This window comes from Oncorhynchus kisutch, linkage group LG7 (genome assembly GCF_002021735.2).
Source record: "Oncorhynchus kisutch isolate 150728-3 linkage group LG7, Okis_V2, whole genome shotgun sequence".
Lineage (NCBI taxonomy): Eukaryota > Metazoa > Chordata > Actinopteri > Salmoniformes > Salmonidae > Oncorhynchus > Oncorhynchus kisutch.
Window position 1 is genome coordinate 2,356,840 of NC_034180.2, and position 14,725 is coordinate 2,371,564.

The 14,725-nt window shown below is 45.1% G+C and overlaps 1 protein-coding gene across 1 annotated transcript; it reads right to left on the reverse strand.

Annotated features, from left to right (window-relative positions):
* Nucleotides 1-1,893: 1,893 nt before the first annotated feature.
* Nucleotides 1,894-14,639, reverse strand: LOC109881012 (protein arginine N-methyltransferase 9). The gene is made up of 13 exons (XM_031828367.1): nt 14,507-14,639; nt 13,889-14,096; nt 13,157-13,305; nt 12,605-12,841; nt 11,991-12,158; nt 11,404-11,506; nt 10,566-10,675; nt 10,055-10,244; nt 9,580-9,763; nt 6,629-7,376; nt 6,352-6,505; nt 4,123-4,245; nt 1,894-2,423 (listed from the first exon to the last, which is right to left on the reverse strand). The coding sequence occupies exons 1-13, from the start codon at nt 14,530-14,532 to the stop codon at nt 2,145-2,147; spliced, it is 2,679 nt and encodes an 892-aa protein (XP_031684227.1). The 5' UTR covers nt 14,533-14,639; the 3' UTR covers nt 1,894-2,144.
* Between the last annotated feature and the right edge of the window lie 86 nt (nt 14,640-14,725).

Genomic DNA, 14,725 nt, shown 5'->3' on the forward strand with positions numbered 1-14,725 from the left:
GCTGTCAGTTTTTGCTAGTGTCAATAAGAAATTGACACAATGTTGTTGAGATGACACCAAGTCTCTTGTTTGTTCATTATGATTTTCTTTGATTTCTAAATTATTATTTGAGATAAAATGCAAGTGCTGATACAAAACATTTGAATGAAGACTGCAACCATAATCAAGAGACGTCATTCCAAAACAAGATTATGAACACACTAAAGACAAATGTTTCAAGGTGAGCACATCATAAAACATGTAAATGTCTTTGAAAGTCCTGTGAGAAGGCATATTGAGATGGTAGCTATTGTAGACCATGGGTCATTTTAGAGCTGGCGCTTCCGGAGAATCCATAGTCCAATCCCTTCCCCTCCTCGACATACAGTGCCTTGCGAAAGTATTCGGCCCCCTTGAACTTTGCGACCTTTTGCCACATTTCAGGCTTCAAACATAAAGATATAAAACTATTTTTTTGTGAAGAATCAACAACAAGTGGGACACAATCATGAAGTGGAACGACATTTATTGGATATTTCAAACTTTTTTAACAAATCAAAAACTAAAAAATTGGGCGTGCAAAATTATTCAGCCCCCTTAAGTTAATACTTTGTAGCGCCACCTTTTGCTGCGATTACAGCTGTAAGTCGCTTGGGGTATGTCTCTATCAGTTTTGCACACCGAGAGACTGAAATGTTTTCCCATTCCTCCTTGCAAAACAGCTCGAGCTCAGTGAGGTTGGATGGAGAGCATTTGTGAACAGCAGTTTTCAGTTCTTTCCACAGATTCTCGATTGGATTCAGGTCTGGACTTTGACTTGGCCATTCTAACACCTGGATAAGTTTATTTTTGAACCATTCCATTGTAGATTTTGCTTTATGTTTTGGATCATTGTCTTGTTGGAAGACAAATTTCCGTCCCAGTCTCAGGTCTTTTGCAGACTCCATCAGGTTTTCTTCCAGAATGGTCCTGTATTTGGCTCCATCCATCTTCCCATCAATTTTAACCATCTTCCCTGTCCCTGCTGAAGAAAAGCAGGCCCAAACCATGATGCTGCCACCACCATGTTTGACAGTGGGGATGGTGTGTTCAGGGTGGTGATGAGCTGTGTTGCTTTTACGCCAAACATAACGTTTTGCATTGTTGCCAAAAAGTTAAATTTTGGTTTAATCTGACCAGAGCACCTTCTTCCACATGTTTGGTGTGTCTCCCAGGTGGCTTGTGGCAAACTTTAAACAACACTTTTTATGGATATCTTTAAGAAATGGCTTTCTTCTTGCCACTCTTCCATAAAGGACAGATTTGTGCAATATACAACTGATTGTTGTCCTATGGACAGAGTCTCCCACCTCAGCTGTAGATCTCTGCAGTTCATCCAGAGTGATCATGGCCCTCTTGGCTGCATCTCTGATCAGTCTTCTCCTTGTATGAGCTGAAAGTTTAGAGGGACGGCCAGGTCTTGGTAGATTTGCAGTGGTCTGATACTCCTTCCATTTCAATATTATCGCTTGTACAGTGCTCCTTGGGATGTTTAAAGCTTGGGAAATCTTTTTGTATCCAAATCCGGCTTTAAACTTCTTCACAACAGTATCTCGGACCTGCCTGGTGTGTTCCTTGTTCTTCATGATGCTCTCTGTCCTTTTAACGGACCTCTGAGACTATCACAGTGCAGGTGCATTTATACGGAGACTTGATTACACACAGGTGGATTGTATTTATCATCATTAGTCATTTAGGTCAACATTGGATCATTCAGAGATCCTCACTGAACTTCTGGAGAGAGTTTGCTGCACTGAAAGTAAAGGGGCTGAATAATTTTGCACGCCCAATTTTTCAGTTTTTGATTTGTTAAAAAAGTTTGAAATATCCAATAAATGTCGTCCCACTTGTTGATTCTTCACAAAAAAATACAGTTTTATATCTTTATGTTTGAAGCCTGAAATGTGGCAAAAGGTCGCAAAGTTCAAGGGGGCCGAATACTTTCGCAAGGCACTGTATATGCAGTTCACACTCACAATATAGAACCCAGAGTGATACCTTGACCTCTCTCCCAGTAAGACTGAGTGGACTTGATGCTCTTGTAGAATCAAAAGCACCACAACTCCCTCCTTTTAAACACTTATGAAGTTGACTCTTGTACTTTCATATCACCAGACATCTACTTATCACAGACAGTCACTGAGCGGACTCTTAACAGAATCCACAGTCCCGGTCTCCCCAGCCTCTTCCTCTATACTGGCTGATATGGAGATGGAGCTCTTCTGCAGGGTGACGGCCAGTCGTACCCAGTCTCCTTCCCTCACTGCCAGGGGCTGGTGCAGCACCACAGCAGCCTGCTTCCAATGGGAGTCCTGGTTGAAGGTGCTCACGCTGATCTCCTCGTTCAGGTGGATCTGGTACCAGAAGGGCACAGCAGTTACCCTGCCTGAGGCACTAGCCTGGACCTGGTAGAAACACACAGTCACGGCCATAGAAATAGACAATTGTAATCAATAAAGTAGTAATTGTAAAGTCAGCAAAAAAATCAACGTCCTAAACTGCGTTTATTTACAGCAAAACTTAACGTGTAAATATTTGTACGAACATAAGACTCAACAACTGAGACAAACTGAGCAGGGTCCACATGTGACTAACAGAAATGGAATGTGTCCCTGAACAAAGGGGGGTCAAAATCAAAAGTAACAGTCATTATCAGGTGTGGCCACCAGCTGCATGAAGTACTGCAGTGCATCTCCTCATGGACTGCACTAGATTTGCCAGATGTTACCCCACTCTTCCACCAAGACACCTGCAAGTTCCCAGACATTTCTGGGGGGGAATTGCCCTAGCCCTCACCCTCCGATCCAATAGGTCCCAGACATGCTCAATGGGATTGAGATCTGGGCTCTTCGCTGGCCATGGCAGAACACTGACATTCCTGTCTCGCAGGAAATCACGCACAGAACGAGCAGTACGGCTGGTGGCATTGTCATGCTGGAGGGTCATGTCAGGATGAGCCTGCAGGAAGGGTACCACATGAGGAAGGAGGATGTCTTTCCTGTAACGCACAGCGTTGAGATTGCCTGCAATGAGAACAAGCTCAGTCTGATGATGCTGTGACACACCACCCAGGGCAATGACAGACCCTCCACCTCCAAAATCGATCCCGCTCCAGAGTACAGGCCTCGGTGTAACGTTCATTCCTTTGACGATAAATGCGAATCCGACCATCACCGCTGGTGAGACAAAACCGCAACTTGTCAGTGAAGATCACTTTTTGCCAGTCCTGTCTGGTCCAGTGACTGTGGCTTTGTGCCCATAGGCGACGTAGTTGCCGGTCATGTCTGGTGAGGACCTGCCTTACAACAGGCCTACAAGACCACAGTCCAGCCTCTCTCAGCCTATTGTGAACAGTCTGAGAACTGATGGATGGATTGTGAGTATCCTGGTGTAACTCGGGCAGTTGTTGTTGCCATCCTGTACCTGTCCCGCAGGTGTGATGTTCGGATGTACCGATCCTGTGCAGGTGTTGTGACATGTGGTCTGCCCCTGCGAGGACGATCAGCTGTCCGTCTTGTCTCCCTTTAGTGCTGTCTTCGGCGTCTCACAGTACAGACAATGTAATTTATTTCCCTGGCCACATCTGCAGTCCTCATGCCTCCTTGCAGCATGCCTAAGGCACGTTCACGCAGATGAACAGGAACCCTGGGCATCTTTCTTTTGGTGTTTTTCAGAGTCAGTAGAAAGGCCTCTTTGGTGTCCTAAGTTTTCGTAACTGTGACCTTAATTGCCTACCGTCTATAAGCTGTTAGTGTCTTAACGATCGTTCCACAGGTGCATGTTCATTAATTGTTTATGGTTCATTGAACAAGCATGGGAAACAGTGTTTAAACCTTTTACAATTAAGTTATTCAGATTTTTAAAGACAGGGTCCTGAAAAAGAGACGTTTCTTTTTGTGCTGAGTTTATTTCTATGGTCAGGGCCACAGCTCAGTGGAAGTACTGACACTGCCAAGGGATCTGGCAACTCAGTGTTATCCTCAGTATAATGTGTAAGCAGACAATGGTGCCATTTACCATGTTTTTTTATTTTATATGAATGTTTCAGACAATTTCTGATAATGTATCTATAACTAAATGAATCTGTTGGGTTTGGGGCTTTACCTTGACGTCTCTGTTGGTATAGTTGGCGTTGGTGTTCATGAGGTCCAGGATAAAGAGTTCTACAGAGTCACTGAGATGTCTACACTGCAGAGTGGACAAGTCCAGAAACACATGGACGGGAACCTAGGAAGGAGAGAGATCATATCATTGTTACATATTAGATGTCCATTCAGCGGACATCTATACAACCCTTCATCTATACAACCCTACATCTAATTCAACCCCTTTAAAACAGAATGACAAGACAGTCCATGTAGTCCAGTTCAGTATTTCCCAAACTCTCTTCAGCTAGTTTCACTCGTCGTCAGGTGTTTTTAACAAAATCTCCAACTCTTAGAACTCCTTTAGAGTCGTGTACATCATGTGACCTGCTGCAAATGCACCACTACACTCTAGAAAGCAGGAGGAGAGTGCTCAACAAGCGACAGAGCGGGAGTGTCACTGTCACAGAGAACAAACGAATGCCGCCTCCTCCTCCTCCCGGTTACAACTCCCGGTGTCTCCGCCGCTCTCCGTTGGATGTCATTGATGTAATGCTTCCTGATGGATCCAGGTAGGGATGTCCTTATGTGAAGCCGTGTGAATGCTTTTCCCCAGAGTGACAGTTGTGCCCTTGTCTGAGCTCTTCAGAGACAACATCTGTTTAAACAAACTGCCGTCCCGCGGGAGCCAACGCCGAAAATTAGAGCGCCAACATGACACCGGAAAAGACAGACAACTTAAAAGGATTTCTCAGCTCCCCGTAATACGGACGGAAAGACAGATAAAAGAAAACATGAGAAGTTTCAACGTAGAAGGTTGCATTGCAAGCAAAATGTTTTGGTTTTTTTTTACTTAAAAAAGCACAGTAAAAGGTCAGTTTAAATGCATTGTGCCATTTCAAATTGGTTCACTTGAGCGCAACTGCAGGAGACCCAAGAACCACTAGTTCTGCGAAAGAAACTATAAGAAAACAATGTTTAGCTTTCGCCAGAATATTTGGTGGGGGGGCGGGGGCCTTATATGTCAGCAGCCATCTTGAGTCAAGATGTTACAACCCTCAGGCAACATGTTGCTGTGTCTCAGGAGTCTGTCCTTTGATTCAGAAGAATGATGCAAGGTACAAAGAACATCGAGGCAGCTGTCAATACTATGACTATTGCACCATTGACATGAGAGGGAATACCAGATATGAGAGGAGAGGAGACATGTTGAGCGAGAAAGGTTTGGGAGTTGTGTCACGTACAATGAATTTCTGAGTTGACCATACTTTTCCCCCTAACCATGCAGTAAATTTACTATATGACTTTGTTTAGTTATCAGAGTATACTGCATGCACATTTAGAGCTGAGGAGTGTGACTACAGCCAGGAGGTTTTCCTGACAATGTGACCGGACTCGGTCCTCTGTAGCTCAGATGGTAGAGCATGGCGCTTGCCCTCAGAACAGCCTCAATTTGTCAGGGCATGGACTGGCCCATGTCGACTCCAATGCTTCCCACAGTTGTGTCAAGTTGGCTGGATGTCCTTTGGCTGGTGGACCATTCTCGATACACACGGGAAACGGTTGAGCGTGAAAAACCCAGCAGCGTTGCAGTTCTTGACACACTCAAACCAGTGCGCCTGGCACCTACGACCATACCCCATTTAAAGACACTTAAATATTTTGTCTTGCCCATTCACCCTCTGAATGTCACATACACAATCCATGTCTCAAGGCTTAAAAAGCCTCCCCTTCATCTACACTGATTGGATTTAACAAGTGACAGCAATATGGAATCATACCTTTCAACTGTATTCACCTGGTCAGTCTGTCATGGAAAGAGCAGGTGTTGCTATTGTTTTGTACACTGTGTAAAGATTATATATACACACACACAGTATATCCAAAACAAACGGTGTGGTTTGAGGCCTGAATGCTGATTCACTGAAATCTGTGGTATATCAGACTGTATACCAATATGAAAACATTAATATTTAATGTTAATTACGTTGGTAACCAGTTTATAATAGCAATAAGGCTCCTCGGGGGTTTGTGGTATCTGGCAAATATGCCACAGCTAAGGGCTGTGTCCAGGCACTTCGTGTTGCATCTTGCATAAGAACAGCCCGTGGCCATATACCACAACCCCCCTGGCCTTATTGCTTAACTATATCATTAAAACCTCAGGCCCTAGTGACGACATATGCAAGGCAGGTGGGGAGATGCAGTAAGCATGCAGCGGACCTGGGGAGGTGTGTCAGTAACTCACAGTGAACTGGTTGATGAACGGGGCGATGTTGAAGCCCAGTGTCGGCTCCTGGCCCTGGACAGCACTCTCCAGCAGCAGGGTGTCAGACTCCACCAGCATCCCGTACAACACTATTCTCTCTGGGAAGATCTGACCGCCGTCCTCCAACAGGCACCTGCCATGGATGGACCCCACCAAAACAATCAAACTATTGTACAAAAAAAAGGGACAGATTCTTCCAAACCCAAGTAGTCTACCAAAGCTATCTTTCCCAGCAGCGCTTCCTCCATCTTCCTACCTGGCTAGGGTGGCTTTCTCCATCAGCTTCTGCCTCACTAAGCCACAGGTCTCCACACAGTCTAATATAATGGCGCTCCACAGCTTCTCCCTGGAGGGTCTCTGGAGCACTGCCTGCTCGTCCTCCACCTGGTTCAGCCAGAACTCGAGAGCCTCCTCTGGGACACCGTTGGCCATGGCCAGCCTCCTGAGCACCGCCTGGTGCTGGGTCTTCTCTACTGAACTATAGGCCTTCACCTGGCCCTGACTGGCTGCCATGAGGGATAGAACAGAGAAGCCCTCGGACACGTCCAGCACGTAGAAGGGGTCGGGACCAGGGTCCATAGGGCCACTTGGGGGGTCAGTGAGAGGCATGACCTCTAACCCTTGACCTTGGCTGGGACCCTGGACCGAACGAGCGTCCTTCAGGTTGGTGATGAGTTTAGCCAGTGCCCTGCGGAAACTATCGTGGTAGGGCTGGTTGTTGAGGAGGGCCATTTCAGCACACTCCAGCATGGTGTAGTCTCGAGGTCCACTGCTCTGCTCTGTCCCAAGGCAAGCTAGGGCACTGCACAGTTCTGCCTCAGCGTTAAGGCTTGGGTTGGGATTGCCGCTCGGGCCTGGGTTGTTTCTAGGTATGTCTGGATCCAGACAGTCGTCTAGACGGAACTCTCGTCCGTCTCTCGCTACGGCAACGCTGCAGAGTCTCAGGTAGGCGTCCCGGCAGGAGATCTCCACGATGAGCTCGTCACCAGGCCTCAGGGGAAAATCTGACGAGACATTTCATTTTATGGTTCATTTGAATAAGGACAGATACAAACCTATTGACAATGAATAAACAACCATCCAATGCGTTGCACCATCACTTAAATATTTTGCCCATTCACCCTCTGAATGGCACACATACACAATCCATGTCTCAGTTCTTTAACATGTCTCCTCCCCTTCATCTACACTGAAGTGGCAAGTGGAAGTGGCACTGAATGAAGTGACATCAATAAGGGATCGTAGCTTTCACCTGGATTCACCTGGTCAGTCTATGTCAGGGAAAGAGCAGGTGTTCATAATGTTTTGTACACTCACTGTATGCACATTTGTTTTGAAGTGTGTGACCCTTTTTAAGTCTAATAGATAAAGCACGTAAAATTGCAAATGACGTACAAATTCTTGGCATATCATAAGTAACAAGTTGATTTCTTTCTCTTTTACAAGGCCTTGTTGCACACATGACTGTTTATTCATGAACCACAACAACAAGTAAACAGAACTGGCATGGACCAAGAGGCTTTGCCACTGCACAAAAAGAAAGAGAGGGGTAGGAGCAGGGGAGCGAGGGAGGCACACAGACAGAGAGACAGAGAGACTCCTGTAGGAATAACATCTGTTTGTGTCATCACGTCAACGTGTGGCTTGTCATTGTCAGGGGGCGTTTGGGGAAAATACATATGTATAGCCTATAAGAGATTCATGAACACTAAAGAGTGTCACAGGCAATCCCGGTGCACCCGCCTATCTCGCCACGGCAGCCGGGAAACGGATGTCGATGATCATCGGGAAAAATAGCGGGGATGGTGTCTGGTGGGTCCCTAGACGCTGACCCTGTCAATTAGCAACACAGAGCTTGGCAGCTGAATGATGGTGCCTCTCAACGACAACACCACGGTACAACTTCACTTTGCTGTTCTACGTCTGGAAGGAGCACAATAGCCTGACAGGATGAAGGAGTACAGACAAAAGGTCAAGCCTATTTGCGTAGAACTCATTCAACCCATTCGAATGTTCACGGTTGTGAAATCCAGCTAGGCAAACCAAAGACAACCAATAACAGCCTCGAGGTCACAGTGGAAGTTGACTTCAGTCCTTGCCTACAGTCTTCAATGGAATAGGTTTCTTCTATATGTGGCCTACTGCCCCCGTTTGACAGAATGGGGAATTGCATTGCAAACATCAGAAGGGGACAAATATTACAGCGGAATATGCAAGAACACCATTTGTATATATTATGTACAGTGTGTAATATATGTGTAATTTATTACTGGAATAGTTGTTCTGAGTGGATGTCAGGAGAATCTGTGTAGAACTTGACCAGTCTCTACAGTGCATTCTGTGTATCTCTACTGTATGATGAGAAGGGCTCTATGTAGAGATGTTTATGCACACTGCTCCCTATGCACTGCAACACTACATCCTACTCCTACAGAGGAGTAGGGTGCAGTTGTCTAAATATACTACCTCACTGCATGTGTATAGGCACCGAGTGTACAAAACATTATGAACACCTGCTCTTTCCATGAAATAGACCAGGGGTACCCAACTCTTACCCTACGAGGCCCGGAGCCTGCTGGTTTTCTGTACTACCTGATAATTCATTGCACCCGCCTGGTGTCCCAGGTCTAAATCAGTCTGATTAGAGGAGAACAATGTTTTAAAAAACAGCAGTGGAACTGGCTTCAAGGTCCAGAGTTGAGTTTGAGGGACATAGACTGACCAGGTGAATCCAGGTGAACGCTTTGATCCCTTATTGAGGTCACTTGTTAAACTCACTTCAATCAGTGTAGATGAAGGGGAGGAGGATATTTAAGCCTTGAGACATGGAGTGTGTATGTGTGCCATTCAGAGGGTGAATGGGCAAGACAAAAGATTTAAGACTTAAGTTCCTTTCAATGGGGTATGGTAGTAGGTGCCAGGAGCACCTGGTTGACTGTGTCAAGAACTGCAACACTGATGGGTTTTTCACACTCAACAGTTTCCTGTGTGTATCAAGAATGACCCACCACCCAAAGGACATCCAGACAACTTGACACCTGTGGGAAGCATTGGAGTCAACATGGTCCAGCATCCCTGTGGAACGCTTTCGCCTTCTTACAGAGTCCATGCCCCAAAGAGTTGAGGCTGTCCTGAGGGCTAAAGGGAAGGTGTTCCTAATGTTTTGTACACTCAGTGTACATACATGTCTTATATAAATGATCCTACTGTGTGGTGTCTGAACGGGGTAGATGGCCTGCTCCCAGCAGGTGTCCTCCTTAGGGCCGGTGGACAGGCTACTCTGCTGGTCCAGGTGGAGCTGGAACCACACGGCCAGGGCGTCCAGCAGACCCTCCCCAGTTACAGGTAGACGCACCCGGCTCACCTCCCTGGAGCACAGACCCTCCAGCTCCTGGGGTACAGTTAGCATAGCATAATTCGATCACTGCTCTTGTATTCTTGGAACCTATAGCCAAATATCACGCTAACTAGCTTGTTCGATTTTGAAAAGCTTGAGAGAGTATGAGGCTTTTGACATATTGTTTTGTTATCATTATACAGAATCTACACACAGCAATGCCACTGTGAGGCTGTAAGTCGTTGCTGTTGATGATAACTAACAGTTCAGTAGATTCCCCATAGAGATGTAATTCTGGTTCATACGTTATCTATGTACACATAAAGACGCTTTACTGCCGCTCACCTGCACGTTGTTGAAGTCTATGTCCAGGGCATTGAAGGGTTCAGTGAGGGGCGTGTAGCCTCCAGGCAGTCTGCTCAGTCTCTCTGTGGTGTAGGGCTCTGTGGAGTCATCCTCTGAGCTGCAGCTTACTGGGCTGTGGAGCTCTCCGGCTGCAGCCGTGGCCAGGCCTCCCACCTCAGACACACACAGCCTGCAGGCACATGGTTATAAATAGATGGTATGACATGAATATTAACACCGGTGTCTGTTCACACACACACACACACACACACACACACAACCTCCAGGGACATAAGGCCTTCAGCTGTTGTTCCATGTCGACAATGAAATATTCCAACAGATGAGGACACGAAAGGTGAATAACATGTTGAACTTGTTGATGTTTGGTCTACTGTTCTAAATGCTGAGGCATTGAAACGTGCTAAATAAATTATACCACTAAATCCATCGTTGAAGAACACTGTCTGACTGACTTAAGTTAGCCTTTATTAACAACAGAGGGACAGGTCACCTGTGATGACGGCGGATCTCCAGGCACTGGACAGCCATCCCAAACACAGTGGCTCCGGCAGGGATGACCCGGCCTGCATGGGAGGGAGGCCTGGATGGGTCCTGGGTGCTCTGCAGTAGCAGGAGCAGAAAGTGAGCCTTCACGTCTTCATACATCAGGCCTCATGCCATTAACTTTGCTATAATAGGATTTTGGTTGTTTTTGCAATTTATAGTATATGTTTACTAAATGCACTTGTCTGTAGGGAATCTTTATGTAAAGGATTTTCATCTATCTTTTCTTTTTCTTTTTTCTTTTTTTACCTCAAATGTAGTATCACATTGAGACCATAGATGGCACTGTTGGCTTATATTGACTGCAGCATTATGATATTGAGGAAGGTGGTTGATTGGTACTGTAGCCTCCTACTGTAACCATAAAAATGATTTTGGATGAATCTCTTTGCCAATAAACAAAGGATTTGGCTGGATAAAGGACATTTAATATAAGAGGATTGATGCTCCATAATCATGCTTGACAATTGTGACACAAAAATATAGGTAAAGCCTCTTGAAGATGACTTTGCGATCACTTGTGTTCAATTGAGAGACAGACAATCCTGTTAAATGAATGAAAAACATGAACATGACTGGCATCTAAATCCATGGTTGTAATGAAACATAAAATGTTATGAGAAAGTGAAATAAATAATCAATACTAAAACCAAGTCCTGTTACTTACTAATCACGGTAATGCTTTCAGACTTGCACTAAAGGGTGGCTTGTATTCACTACAGTGTTGGAACTCAGTATGAACACAAAACTAATCCTCAAAATGGCTGCCTATGCTAGTTAATTACCTGTGGAGGCAAAAGCAGATGATTCCAGGCGTGTATAAGGCTCTCTATAATACCTTCACCAAATAGGCCAGCATCCACAGTCTCGGTGACAACCAGCGATACCCTACCACAGAAAACACATCACACAAACGGTACATACACATTAGAGGACGACACATAGGGACAGTTTCCAGGCCACAAACTACATCTTAGTCATTTAGCAGAAGCTCTTATCCAGAGCGACTTACATTAGTGCATTCATCTTAAAGTAAGCTAGGTCAGACAACACATCACAATCGTAGCAAGTACATTTTCCCTCAACAAAGTAGCTATCAGCATAGGTAGTTCTAGTAGGAAAAGACAAGTGCATTACTTGTATTTTATTTTGGGAGAAGACATGTAATTTATTCAAGATACTCTTTAAAGAAGTAGGGTTTCAGACGTTTTTGGAAGACTCTGCTGTCTTGACATGGGGTTAAATTAAGTCTTGGACTGATGCCCATGCTCAATGGAGTCTCCATGTCTTTTTAGTCCAGGACTAGGCTTAATCTATGTCCAGGAAACTGGCCCATACAGATGTCAGAGTAAGAGGGAAGGTGAAAGGTCACCTCTTAGGGATGTCTTTAGGCACTTCCATCTCCAGCGACTTCATATGGAGGATCTTGATGCGTCCGTTCATTCCGTTAGCGGTGACCACCTCACAGGCCAGTTCGTACATGGTCTTGGACAGCTCACAGGCGTACACCTCAGCCGCCCCTGCCTTCTTAGCACACATTCTGTCCATAGAGAGACCGGAGAGGAACAAGGATTACAAGCAGTAACAAACGAATAGAAATGGACAGTCCACAGCCATGACAGTTAGTGTTTTTAACACAAACGTAGTCAATCCCAGAGCTGTGTAGATTTCTCTGGGATAACTACTAACCATTAAGATTGTAAAACTTTAACCTAACTCTTCATACAGCGTAGCCACTGTAATAAAACAAAAGATGCACTTAAAAGGATAGCTCACCCAAATTACAAAATTACATTGGTTTCCTTACCCTGTAAGGAATGTACAAGGTATGACAGCAATCCATTCTTTGGTTTAGTTGTTTTCCTGGCAGTGGCTGGCACTATTTCCAAATGTCCAAAGACCTCTTGCAGGTTAAGGAAAGCAATATGTAATTTTTTCATTTGATGAACTATCCCTTTAACTGTAATAGGCAAAAAGAAATCTCACCCGAGGATACCGGTCCCTGTGCCTATATCTAACACAGTGTTGCAGCCTCCCTCAACAGCCTTCTGGATGGCCTGCTGGTACTTGTGGTTCCTCCTGCGATCGTTGAGCATCAGGAAGTGCCAGCGCTCCACCAGCCAGTTGGCCACGCGGTAGAAATTCTCCTTGGCCTCAGGGTAGTCCGGCTTCAGCTTCAGGGCCTTGTGGAAATGACCAGCGGCCTCATCCCGGAATCCCATTCTGGAGCGTGCATTGAAGATTGGAATGGAACAATTGTGAGCGATCTAAGAATACTGTGACACATTTACTAGGACACAGCGCTGTCTCGAATGTTCAATCACTTTACACCACTGCATGCAAACAAACAATTAATTGGCAAGACATAAAAGAAAAGATAACTATAGTCTTGACCCGGTATTGAGCACAACCTAAGGTACAATATTACCCCACCATAACTCTGACTAGTAAAGTCAACCTAGTAAGCCTGACTAGTAAATTCTTTCCAGTTCCCAAACCTACACACAAGACACAGTCAGACTGTTCAGTGAGGGCTACCTGAACAGGTGTTCGCCCATGCTGTTGATGATGACCTCATCAGTAGGGAAGAGCTCCAGAGCCTGTTCATAGCAGTCAAACAGATCCTGGATGCGCCCCAGAGAGTCGAGCTCATCTGCCCATTTGAACAGAGTGAACCTAAAGGACTCCTGAAAACACACATTATAAAAACTTTATTGGTGATGTATTGAACTAATCTACAAATGACCTCACTTGTCTTTTCCTTCAGTGGTAAAGATTCGTATTATAACGTGCAGAGAGAATACACACTTCAACTTCAAAACAAAAGGTAGCCTAGCAGTTAGAGCGTTGGGCCAGTAACCGAAGAGTCATTGGTTTGAATACCTGAGCCAACAAGGTTGAGCAAGGCATTTAACCCTAATTTGCTAAAGGGGCACCATACTACTATGGCTGACCCTGTAAAATAACACATTTCACAGGACCTATCTGGTGTATGTGAAAACAAATACAAATCTAATTAAAAAACATCTGAAAGTTCAATGGGAATGTCAATTGTCAGACAGGCTGAATGGTATATAGCAGGGCTCTCCAACCCTGTTCCTGGAGAGATACAGTCCTATAGGTTTTTGCTCCAACCCTAATCTAGCGCACCTGATTCTAATAATTAGCTGGTTGATAAATTAAATTAGGTTAGTTACAACCTACAGGAGGGTAGCACTCCAGAAACAGGGTTGGAGAGCCCTGGCCTACAGGCTTTCCTTTGCTACCCACACTGGCAAAGTCCTTCAGCACAGGAGCCAGGTTGAGGACGAGAAGGTAGTGGACAAAGGCGGTCCCATAGTCTTGGTTGAACAGACACTGCTGGGCACTCTCCAGTGACCTGGACACCAGCTCATTCCTGGCAGGGTCCTCCCTGGGCACCCGACGGTTCCGTCTGCCCCGCTTAGGCCTGGTGCTGGTGTTGGGCATTCCGACCACACTGATGAGTTAGGAGACCACATATGTTAGGAACACACAGAAACATAAACGCATAGCCACACAACATTCATCACACTGATGAGCAGTTTAGTTTAGGTGTTGTATTGCTGTGGTTGTAAAAGTGTGCAGCAGATATTTTGGTTTTAACCACAATACACGAGCTAGCAAGCTAACGTTATAATCATACAAGTCTAGACTATCGTTGCAAAATGCCACATATACTAGCCACATCAAATGATACAAGAGTGTAGCTAACTAGCAGTATTGTGTTCATCATGCACTATCACTAGCTAACTACTAGGTATTATTTTCAAAACGAGTCGCTAACTTAGCTACTACTGTATGTTAAACTAGATAAATATAGCCAGCAGACTGTGTAAAACTTCATTTTCAGTGATGTTGATGACTTACTATATATGTATCACACAATCATGCATTTAAATACAACAGTAACGTTATAAACGATCACATTAACAGTATAAAATGTAGCGATTGCAGCATCTGATAGCGCCGTTAGCTGAAGACCACTGACAGTGAAGTATAATAAGAGTTTCTAAACCCAGAGACGCAACATCGCCAGACTTCCGGGAACGATTGCGAAGCAGACCAACAGAACAGGCCGCGGTTTTG

What these genes read in the sequence shown, in the direction of transcription:
- LOC109881012 (XM_031828367.1), bottom strand. Translation starts at nt 14,532, where the DNA reads ATGCATGATTGTGTGATACATATATA. An exon ending in GATTGTGTGATACATATATA is followed by an intron (nt 14,097 to 14,506) that starts GTAAGTCATCAA and finishes CTAACTCATCAG; the next exon opens with TGTGGTCGGAATGCCCAACA. An exon ending in CCTAAAGACATCCCTAAGAG is followed by an intron (nt 11,507 to 11,990) that starts GTGACCTTTCAC and finishes TTTCTGTGGTAG; the next exon opens with GGTATCGCTGGTTGTCACCG.